General features: G+C 49.5%; 1 protein-coding gene across 1 annotated transcript; it reads right to left on the bottom strand.

Moving 5' to 3' along the window:
- Nucleotides 1-253: 253 nt before the first annotated feature.
- On the bottom strand, nucleotides 254-10195 carry LOC144944435 (sarcospan-like). Its single transcript, XM_078872579.1, has 3 exons — nucleotides 9715-10195; nucleotides 1549-1635; nucleotides 254-634 (listed from the first exon to the last, which is right to left on the bottom strand). Exons 1-3 carry the CDS (start codon nucleotides 10045-10047, stop codon nucleotides 254-256), a joined length of 801 nt encoding a protein of 266 aa, XP_078728705.1. The 5' UTR covers nucleotides 10048-10195.
- Between the last annotated feature and the right edge of the window lie 1638 nt (nucleotides 10196-11833).

The raw sequence follows: 11833 nt of genomic DNA, 5'->3' as shown, positions 1-11833 counted from the left end.
TTAAACCAGGGGACAAAAATCCCAAATTTTGCAAATTGCTTCGGGACACCGGGATAGACTTTTTGAAACCGAGACTCACGATCATCATCAACCACGGTCAATCCACCGCTGGATAAAGGCCTCCACCCAAACCACCGCCACAGCCTCTCGCGAGCCTGCGGTGTAACGCTCCGCCTGGCACCTTGACACGACAACAGTGCCCCCGGGCAAACCCAGCACGAGTTGGCAGCTTCGCCCAACGACTCCTCCCTCCCTAGACCTTCTGCTTGCTCGCCTCCGCCGCTCCGACGCTGGTCACGGCGAAGAGGCGAAGGCCCGAGTAGAAGACCTCGTAGCGGTGCTTCCACATGATGTAGCATGTGAGCAGGCACACGATGGCGAGCAGGAGGTTGAGGGCGACCTGCAGGAGCAGGAACGCCTTGAGGCTGCCCGTCACGTCGGAGCAGTCGCTGACGCCCGCGTAGCGCACGACCCGCGCGATGGGGTCCCTGGGGTCGACGCGGCACTCGCACGTGCCGTTGCGAGCGTTGAGCTGGCAGCTGTAGCCCGTGAGCTGCGTGTAGTGGTGCCCGCAGAAGGACACCGCCAGCAGGCTCAGCGCCATGCCCAGCACGCACAGCAGGAAGTACGTGATCTGGCCACGGCGGTTGAGAGAGAGGTAGGGGAGGAAGGGAGGATGAAGTACGCACAAAACGGCGGAGCGATCCAAACAGCTGTCACGCGTCGCCCAGGATAAATTCCAGGTCCAGCAGCGGCAACGCACATGATTGTGCATAAGGAAGAGAGTTTTCAATCAATGGGCGTATTACCTGCTATGACATGGATCCGACTTTGACGAAACAAGTGGAACACATGTTAAAAGTGTACAAAGAAATGTGGAGAAGTGCATGATTGAAATTGCACCGAGAGAGAGGGAGAAACATATGGATTAGTGAACATATACATAGCCTAGAGAAATAGGGGCAGGTTAGTGAAATTTATCTTTTAATTGTAAATAAATAAATCTACATTCGATGTAAAACATACACGTACACACGTAAATATACACACACGGAACATTTAATATAAGTGCATTCATGCGTCCCATGTGACATAGTGTTGATTCAAATTAAGACAGACTTATCCTTTGTATGTGTGTATGTCTGTTCCACGTTTCGCATAAAGCATTGATTACATTTTTGATAGATGACGTTACATTGAATCAACGCTCTCTGTGTCACGTCCGACGTGTTCTGCCTCATGAAGACCGCTTGTGTTGCGATCGAAACGTCGTGGTTTTCTGCTTTTAATTTTTTTCCTATATTGACGTGACTTATCGAAAGAACCAAGAATACGTGTCACAAACTCATTCGTATATGAATATAGAATATTGGACTACGGTTCAGTGGCATAGCGTGGTTCGTTTGGGGGCCCTGGTGCTACAAATAACATTGGGGTGGGGGGCATGTCTAATGTAATCCTCCTAATCACAGCCTAACGCCCGGGGCCTCTCTGGCCCCGTGGGTCCTGGTGTAGTTACACCACCTGTGCACTCAACAGCGCGCGTACTTTTGTGCAGAACTGTAGCGAAGTGTCCTCCTCCGCCTTGTAGTTCACGCACAGCACGACCAGTCCAATGAGGGCGACGATGCAGACCTGCACAGATAGAGAGAGGATCAGGGGGCGGGGGGATTGAGCACAGCCCGTTCGGCAAGAACGCCACGTGCCCCATCTGGGATGTGCCGAGCGTCCATCGTTCATCCGTGGCAAACCCCGCCGTCTGGAGCACCATCGTCCCGCTAAACGTTAGCAGCGTTCGATCTCCGCCGAGTTCTAGGAGGCACTCGAAGGCGACGAGCCTCTTATCGCCTGGCTCTCAAGTAACACCGAGCTTGACTCCACACCTCGGGTCATTTGTCCGTGAATTGTTGTGCGTGTTATAAATTGCATCCTCTTTTGTTTTTTCGGTAAAGTCACGTAGGTAAAAAATTAAAATAAATTAAATCACGACGTTTCGGGCGCAACACAAGCGTCCTTCTTCAGGTGGGGACAACTTAGCGAAAGCACAACCGCTTACCTACGTAACTTTTCCGAAAAAAACAAAGAGTATGAATCCTTGCAGTCACGAAAGCTTCAAATCTAGAAATACATTGCATCGTTAATTATTAGTATCTCCAAATGTACAGTCAACATCCCCCTGACCTGGAATTTGGAATTTCCCAACTTAAACGCACATCACCTGCTCTGAAGTTATTATGGCATGGGCAATGTATACAGAGGCCAGGTGATGCAGATTTTAAAAAATGGGACATCCATACGGCCTTAATGTTCTGGGATGGGGCAGAGTGCGGTTAGAGCGCTGTTTTAGCAGTTTAATTGTAAAGCGCTTCAATTGTAATTAAGTTTAGCAGGCTAACAAATGGAGGGAACCCAATTTGAATGCAATTACAATGAATTACCGCGCGGTCTCGTTTTGGCTGCCAGATGTGGTATAAATGTCTCCTGCAAATTGGTCCACCGGACTCATTGACACGTGACCGCAACACACAGTTGTCTCTAATCACAGTTGAGTCTCGTCCAAACTGAGATGGGAAACCAGATTAAATGTAAATGCTTCCTCCCATTAATGCAACATCTGGTGATAAAATAGCCATCATTGAAGGTTCGGGGAAATGGTTCGTTCTTTGCCACTTTTCCCACCCCGTTCTCCTTAACGATGCTAAAAAAAATTCTGCTCCGTCCCAATGACTCATAATAAGAGTGAATTGTTCGATAAGCCATCAGTCACTCTCATTGGCGCACATAAAGAAATTGTAACCACATTAAAGCAATGGCATATGTTACTGTATGTAGAACTTCTTTCGTACCTGCATTTTCCATAAATATGCTAAATTCCTCTGATATGTAAATGTCTTTGTGAAGGCGCTCTCCTCATCTAACCCAGCTTAAATATACGCTGCCAAGCTTGGTGGTGTTCATTGGGACGCTGTCTTTCCGACAGCGCTGTTCTTCACCTGAGGACGGCTGCTTGCGTTGTGGCCGAAACGTCGTGAGAATTTAATTTAATTATGTTTTATTTTTATTATTTTATTATTTCCCTTCTACGTGACTTTACCGAAAGAACCAAGAAGATTCTTTGGCACCGTGCGTAGCCAACCGTGCTCATCGGAGGTGCGGGTACTGACAGCAGGCAAAGTGTCTGGTCTGGGCACGTGTACGGCGAGTCTTGACGCGTGCTGCCGGCGTTTTAACCGAGTGCTTGGTGATCAGGAACGTCTCAAGTGAAGACATTATCAAACCTTGAATACATATTAGTTCATGTTGCAATGCAAACAGTATTTGATTACGTAAGGGGTTGTCTGCTAAATATATACTGAAAGGTAACGTTAATTTAATAAACTGCTCATCTGTAAAAGGCTCTGTGCATATATATATTTAAGGACCCATTGCCACACCATCACCTACTGCCCACCTATACTGGGCAACGGCCAATAGAATTTAAAATGACTCGAGGTGTCATCTTTAGATGGACAAATACATCATAATTGGATGTTTTTACCAACTTAAAGTTTTGGTACAAATGTAGCTTGCCATCTAAAGTTGGCACCAACAAGTATAATATTTGTTCTGCGCCCATGTTCATATGGTGAGTCGAGATGCGTTTTGTGAATGAATACATTGATGATGTAATTTAAAATGTGTATTTTAATGGATTTAATAATACGATTATGCAGCTGCACGCTATAAATCTTGTTTGTAATAAGACGGTTTTGGAGATGCTTTAAAATGAAGTCTGCGAATCAATAACGAGTTTAATTGTAAAACATTGCTTATAAATGAACATATTTATGCATGTCATGGGTACTATGTTGTGAAGAGAATTCACATTGTAATGCTCATAGTTTCATTGTTTAGTTTAACAGCTCCAGACTGCTATTGTGATTAATGCACAGAGGAGCGAGTGTTCAAACACAGCCCTAACTCATTTGAACCTAATAATAATTTGTTGCCAAGGCTTTTTAATAATACATCATCACCCCTTGTGAATATGAAGTTGCCTGCCAACACAAAAGGTTCAACACTCAACTGGATTACATTTTAAAAAAATATCCCTGGCCAATCCATTAGCAACACACACAAACACGTTTTAAACAACAACTTTAAACGTCATCATTCTCTATGATAACCAAAAAAATCAACCTGAATCCGCCTGATCTCATCTGGTCTCGGAGGGGTTGGATGGCTGACCGCCAGTGTGCACACCACGTGATGTGCTGTGCGTGGGGCAGAGGTCGCAAACGGGGTTTGATTCCTTACCCGTACCCGTGCCCGGCCGCACCAGGGTCGCAAACGGCTACCCGTACCCGTACCCGGTCGGGTACGGGTAGCCGGGTATCGGGTAGGGTACGGGTATCGGGTACCCGTTTGCGACCTCTGGCGTGGGGGCTGCATGCTGGCGGTTCGATGGCGGCACAATAACGGATCCTTGAATCCACGTGTAGTGCGCTCAAGGTCGAACAACGGTTTCAGCCTGCAGGTGATTGCGTGCATTGAGTATTTGAATTGAATCAATCTGCACCGTTGGCTACGTACGGCGCGAAAGAAGTTCAGAGTACAATACGTCTGTGCGGAGTGCTGAGTGTTCGATATCCCTTCATATCCGCGTGCGTGTTCTCTCTGGATGCTGCGGTTTCCTCCCCCAACACATGAAGCCGACAACAACTCTCCGATGGCAATGGCCAAGCTTCACCAATGCGGCAGCACCCTTCTGAACAGGAGTCTTGAGCCTCCGTGAGGCATTTGGGGATAATTAAGGGACAACGTCACGTGTGGAATTATCTGAACTGTGGGTCTATTCCACGAAACCACAATCTTTTCGCAGCATTCTCGTGATTCTTTTACCAGTTAAACATTCTACCCCATCCCCTCCCCCAGAACGAATTTGTCGCGTAAATCTACGCTCAAATATCATACTCGTTATTGTTAAACTCCCAAGCAGCCGCGCTGCTCATGAGAACTGTGAGACGCAAACATCAGGCGTTTACACACTTCTCCAAATTAGCCCACGGGCAAAAGTATGTTCAGATAGCTGCGTGCCCGGCTCAGTCCATTATTAAACCACCAGGATTGATTGCACTGACGCCACGTGCTGCGAAGTGTCAGGGGTAATGGCCAGCCCTGCTCGTGGTCAAAATAGAAGCGGGTCGTGCCGTGAGTCTGCACGTAAAGAACGAGCGAGATCATGCACGCCGTGTCAAGAGAATGAAGTGCCGGTGAAGATGATCCCTCCCCTGGCTTCGATCTTCCGTGAAGCCTATAGGGGGGGGGGGGGGCAGAGCCCCTAAACCGCATCCCCGCACAGACCGTGGCACAAATGGGAAATAAAATAAATAGAAAACTGTCCAACTGAGCGATTTCGGTCACCCAGAATAAACCGTGAAACATTTCACGACTCAATGCCCGATTCGTAAATACAAAGGAGGCATCATCACAGCGATGACACGACTCCGTTACTCGTGACGCAATGCTCTGCCTCAACCTCCTCGATGTGAACTTGGAGCTGTTGCTCGACACACGATTAGCACGGTTGGCGACGCACGGTGCAAAAGAAGTTCAACATACATACGTAGAATAACAGCAACAAATTTAAAGACACAGATCCCCCGTGTAGCCTTAACATACTGTGGGGGCACGTGCTGTTAGCGAGCACCTATGAAGGCCGGCACGGTAAACGAGGGGGTGCTCCCACACCGAGACACACTTTGTCTCACACACGCAAACACACACACACTTTGTCTCACACACACAGACACACACACACTTTGTCTCACACACACAGACACACACAAAGACAACGATCCCCGTATAGACATGCCGTACTGTATAGAAGGTTGCAGCAAGTAAAGTTAGATGGTCCCTATTGAGACCCGCACTGCGCACGAACACACACAAGCGTGAGAGAGTGAGCGAGTGAGCGGGTGAGAGAGTGGGTGGGTGAGAGAGTGAGTGGGTGAGAGAGTGAGAGAGTGAGTGTGTGAGAGAGTGAGTGTGTGAGAGAGTGAGTGTGTGAGAGAGCGAGTGGGTGAGAGAGTGAGTGGGTGAGTGAGTGAGTGGGTGAGAGAGTGGGTGTGTGAGAGAGTGAGTGGGTGAGAGAGTGAGTGGGTGAGTTAGTGCGTGAGAGAGTGAGTGCGTGAGTGGGTGAGAGCGTGGGTGAATGAGAGAGTGAGTGGGTTGAGAGAGTGAGTGGGTGAGAGAGTGAGTGGGTGAAAGAGTGGGTGAATGACAGAGTGAGTGGGTGAGAGAGTGAGTGAGTGGGTGAGAGAGTGAGTGGGTGAGAGAGTGAGTGGGTAAGAGAATGAGTGGGTGAGAGAGTGGGTGGGCTCGAGAGTGAGTGGGTGAGAGAGTGAGTGGGTGAGAGAGTGAGTGGGTGAGAGAGTGAGTGAGTGCGTGAGTGGGTGAGAGCGTGGGTGAGAGAGTGAGTGGGTGAGTAAGAGAGTGAGTGTGTGAAAGAGTGATTGGGTGAGAGAGGGAGTGCATGAGACAGTGAGTGAGAGAGTGAGTGAGTGAGAGTGTGTGAGAGAGTGAAGAAGTGAGTGAGTGAGTGAGAGAATGAGTGAGTAAGAGAGTGAGTGTGTGAGAGAGTAAAGTGGGTGAGAGAGTTCGTGAGTGGTCGAGTGTATTAGAGAGTGAGTGAGTGTGTGAGTGAGTGAGAGAGTGAGTGTATTAGAAAGTGAGTGAGTGTGTGAGAGAGTGAGTGTGTGAGAGAGTGAGTGGGTGAGAGAGTGCGTGAGTGGGTGAGTGAGTGTATTAGAGAGTGAGTGTCTGAGTGAGTGTATTAGAGAGTGAGTGAGTGCGTGTGAGTGAGTGTGAGAGAGTGAGTGTGTGAGATAGTGAGCGAGTGTGTGAGAGAGTGAGTGCGTGAGTGTGTGAGTGAGTGTATTAGAGAGTGAGTGCGTGAGTGAGTGTGTGAGTGAGTGTATTAGAGAGTGAGTGAGTGCGTGAGTGTATTAGAGAGTGAGTGAGTGCGTGTGCGAGTGCGTGAGTGAGTGAGTGCGTGAGTGTATTAGAGAGTGAGTGAGTGCGTGAGTGAGTGCGTGTGCGAGTGCGTGAGTGAGTGAGTGCGTGAGTGTATTAGAGAGTGAGTGAGTGCGTGAGTGAGTGCGTGTGCGAGTGCGTGAGTGAGTGTGTGAGTGAGTGTATTAGAGAGTGAGTGAGTGCGTGAGTGAGTGCGTGTGCGAGTGCGTGAGTGAGTGAGTGCGTGAGTGTATTAGAGAGTGAGTGAGTGCGTGAGTGAGTGCGTGAGTGAGTGTGTGAGTGAGTGTATTAGAGAGTGAGTGCGTGAGTGAGTGTGTGAGTGAGTGTATTAGAGAGTGAGTGAGTGCGTGAGTGTATTAGAGAGTGAGTGTGTGAGTGAGTGTATTAGAGAGTGAGTGTGTGAGTGAGTGTATTAGAGAGTGAGTGCGTGAGTGAGTGCGTGAGTGAGTGCGTGAGTGAGTGCGTGAGTGAGTGTATTAGAGAGTGAGTGAGTGTATTAGAGAGTGAGTGTGTGAGTGAGTGAGTGAGTGTATTAGAGAGTGAGTGCGTGAGTGAGTGTGTGAGTGAGTGTATTAGTGAGTGAGTGCGTGAGTAAGTTAGAGAGTGAGTGTATTAGAGAGTGAGTGCGTGAGTGAGTGTGTGAGTGAATGTATTAGTGAGTGAGTGCGTGAGTAAGTTAGAGAGTGAGTGTATTAGAGAGTGAGTGCGTGAGTGAGTGTGTGAGTGAGTGTATTAGTGAGTGAGTGCGTGAGTAAGTTAGAGAGTGAGTGTATTAGAGAGTGAGTGTGTGAGTGAGTGTGTGTGTGAGTGAGTGTATTAGAGAGTGAGTGCGTGAGTGAGTGTATTAGAGAGTGAGTGTGTGAGTGAGTGTGTGTGTGAGTGAGTGTGTGAGTGAGTGTGTGTGTGAGTGAGTGTATTAGAGAGTGTGTGAGTGAGTGTATTAGAGAGTGAGTGCGTGAGTAAGTTAGAGAGTGAGTGTGTGAGTGAGTGTGTGAGTGAGTGTATTAGAGAGTGTGTGAGTGAGTGTATTAGAGAGTGAGTGCGTGAGTAAGTTAGAGAGTGAGTGCGTGAGTGAGTGTGTGAGTGAGTGTATTAGAGAGTGAGTGCGTGAGTGAGTGTGTGAGTGAGTGTATTAGTGAGTGAGTGCGTGAGTGAGTGTATTAGAGAGTGAGTGCGTGAGTAAGTTAGAGAGTGAGTGTATTAGAGAGTGAGTGTGTGTGTGAGTGAGTGTATTAGAGAGTGAGTGCGTGAGTGAGTGTGTGAGTGAGTGTATTAGAGAGTGAGTGCGTGAGTAAGTTAGAGAGTGAGTGCGTGAGTGAGTGTGTGAGTGAGTGTATTAGAGAGTGAGTGAGTGCGTGAGTGAGTGTGTGAGTGAGTGTATTAGAGAGTGAGTGCGTGAGTGTATTAGAGAGTGAGTGTGTGAGTGAGTGTATTAGAGAGTGAGTGCGTGAGTGAGTGAGTGTGCGAGTGTATTAGAGAGTGAGTGTGCGAGTGTATTAGTGAGTGAGTGCGTGAGTAAGTTAGAGAGTGAGTGTGTGAGTGAGTGTATTAGAGAGTGAGTGAGTGCGTGAGTGTATTAGAGAGTGAGTGAGTGAGTGTATTAGAGAGTGAGTGAGTGCGTGTGCGAGTGCGTGAGTGAGTGTGTGAGTGAGTGTATTAGAGAGTGAGTGCGTGAGTGGGTTAGAGAGTGAGTGTATTAGAGAGTGAGTGTGTGTGTGAGTGAGTGTATTAGAGAGTGAGTGCGTGAGTGAGTGTGTGAGTGAGTGTATTAGAGAGTGAGTGCGTGAGTAAGTTAGAGAGTGAGTGCGTGAGTGAGTGTGTGAGTGAGTGTATTAGAGAGTGAGTGAGTGCGTGAGTGAGTGTGTGAGTGAGTGTATTAGAGAGTGAGTGCGTGAGTGTATTAGAGAGTGAGTGTGTGAGTGAGTGTATTAGAGAGTGAGTGCGTGAGTGAGTGAGTGTGCGAGTGTATTAGAGAGTGAGTGTGCGAGTGTATTAGTGAGTGAGTGCGTGAGTAAGTTAGAGAGTGAGTGTGTGAGTGAGTGTATTAGAGAGTGAGTGAGTGCGTGAGTGTATTAGAGAGTGAGTGAGTGAGTGTATTAGAGAGTGAGTGAGTGCGTGTGCGAGTGCGTGAGTGAGTGTGTGAGTGAGTGTATTAGAGAGTGAGTGAGTGAGTGTATTAGAGAGTGAGTGTGTGAGTGAGTGTATTAGAGAGTGAGTGCGTGAGTGAGTGAGTGTGCGAGTGTATTAGAGAGTGAGTGTGCGAGTGTATTAGTGAGTGAGTGCGTGAGTAAGTTAGAGAGTGAGTGAGTGCGTGAGTGTATTAGAGAGTGAGTGAGTGAGTGTATTAGAGAGTGAGTGAGTGCGTGTGCGAGTGCGTGAGTGAGTGTGTGAGTGAGTGTATTAGAGAGTGAGTGAGTGCGTGAGTGAGTGTGTGAGTGAGTGTATTAGAGAGTGAGTGTGTGTGTGAGTGAGTGTGTGAGTGAGTGAGTGTATTAGAGAGTGAGTGAGTGAGTGTATTAGAGAGTGAGTGAGTGCGTGTGCGAGTGCGTGAGTGAGTGTGTGAGTGAGTGTATTAGAGAGTGAGTGAGTGCGTGAGTGAGTGTGTGAGTGAGTGTATTAGAGAGTGAGTGTGTGTGTGAGTGAGTGTGTGAGTGAGTGAGTGTATTAGAGAGTGAGTGAGTGAGTGCGCTGCGGTATTACGGGGATGCCGGCCCAGTGCGGGGTATCCCTGGTCGCCAGAGGAGCCACACCGAGCATCACGAAGGCCACCACCGCGATGGACACTCCGAACAGCAACTGCAGGATCGCGGCGAACAGCGGGAAGCGGCAGCCGCAGCACTTGTACAGCTTCTCCTCTTCCTCCTGCTGCTCCTGCACCTGTACACGTGCCCCGGAGCTCTGTGCACCGATGGGTGAAGTATGACCTTGTTGCTGGGGGGGTCCCTTGTTGTGGTCAAGGCCCCCGCCCGGAGTCGAGGGGGTGCTGGGCTGAGTCCCCCCGACTCCTCGCTCCTTGCCCTTGGAATTGGACATCTTTGTCCGTAACAATCTCCTGCAACTCCGCTGGAGATGCGCTTCAACCTTGCTAGGCTTTGTTGTTGTTGTTGTGGTTGGTGGTGGTTGTTGTTGATGATGTTGCTACGCGCTTGCTTGCTACTCCGCTCTGACTTTCACGCGTGGACACAAACCAACTCGCCACGGCTAAAAATTCCAAAACTTTAATTCCAACTTTTTTGGGGGGGGAGGTGGTGGGGGCTGGAGGGAGGGAGAGAGGGAGGGAATGTCCGCGCAGTGGAACACAGCAGCTTAGCAGACGCGGAGGCTGGCTGCTGGATCGGTCGAAAGCCTCGGTGCTTCTCCTGGCTGTGAGAGAGAGAGAGGCAGAGTGGAGGAGGAGGAGGCAGGGCAGAAGATGCGACGGGATCGCCGCTGCAGAGCGGATAGGCGGAGGATGGCGACAAATTTCGCGGCTGGATTGTTGACAACCCCCAATCGCGTCGGCGTGGAGAGAGGCACCATGGGAGGGAGACGGCCACGAGTGAGAGCAGAGATGATGGAATGGGGAGGGAGAGGAGGACAAGGATGGGGAGGGGGGGGAGTTGCCTTACCACGGAATGTTTTCGCGTTACGTGTTTCCCATATGCGGCGAGTGAGCCAGCCCAGAGCCTCTGGTGCAAAGACATTGGATAGGACAGGGGTTGCTGGAGGCGTCAAAGTCTGCACTCGTCTGCAATGGGTGTGGGGTTTAATTATTTGGTTCTTTTCGGTTAAGTCACGTCTAAAAATAAAATAATATTTTAATTTATTATTTTATTTTTAGACGTGACTTAACCGAAAAGAACCAAATAATAATTCCTGCAGTCACGAAAGCTCCTAAATTAAGTGTGGGGTTTAATTTAAACCCCATGACGCTGCCGTGGTGCAATTGTAATAAACGACTGGACCACGATGTCTGGCTCAGTGTCCTTTATTCGGTTCGTGCTGTACACCCACACGGCTGTCTTTACTCTGTAGCTTCTCCACGGTGCTGACTCCAATGTCGGCCCGATCCACAACAGCAGCTCCGCTGCTGTTTCTCTCACACAGCCCCCCTTGGCTGTACTCGCTGCAACTCCTCTCCCTCCGCAGCTCTGACAGCCTCTTGCTGTCTCTCTCTCTCTCCGCAGCTCCTCCTGGCAGCCACACCGCTGCCTCTAACACGCAGCCCTCTCTCTCTCTCTCCGCAGCTCCTCCTGGCAGCCACACCGCTGCCTCTAACACGCAGCCCTTCTGGCTGTCTCCTCTGCAGCTGCACACCACTCCGCAGCTTCCTCTTATCTTCGGGGTTGGCTCCCGATGGCCGTCGGCGCCCCCCTCTCCACACTCGCCCGCGTGGCCTCACTCTTTTCCGCTCACACCCCGACTGCCTTCCCCTTCCGGTTTACCCGCTTAAGGACCCGAACCTTCCCCCCACGTCACATGACTCCACCCCCCGTGACGTCACATCCGGAAGGTCGCTTACGCCCGCATTACACCACCCTCCCCCGTAGAAAAATCCCAGCCGACCTCGGCTGACCAATAGCAAATCGTAATGCGGCGAACCGAGCTTCCCCCCCTAAAGGACACTAAGCATACAATGTAACAGCAAGAACAACAACAACAACGCAATTAACATCAACGAACGTACTAAAAGCATGCAATAAATACAACTGTAAGAAAAAAATAACAAGACAACAACAATCAACGAAACGTAAGCGATTTGGAACGTGTGCGGGTCGCCGGCCCGTCCCGGACGGTCGGCGGCCCACTCGCAGAACGGGAACGCGATGAAAGTCGAGGA

Source organism: Lampetra fluviatilis, chromosome 34, assembly GCF_964198595.1.
Source record: "Lampetra fluviatilis chromosome 34, kcLamFluv1.1, whole genome shotgun sequence".
Lineage (NCBI taxonomy): Eukaryota > Metazoa > Chordata > Hyperoartia > Petromyzontiformes > Petromyzontidae > Lampetra > Lampetra fluviatilis.
Note: the sequence above shows the minus strand (reverse complement) of the source record. Positions and strands in the feature narration are given on the sequence as shown.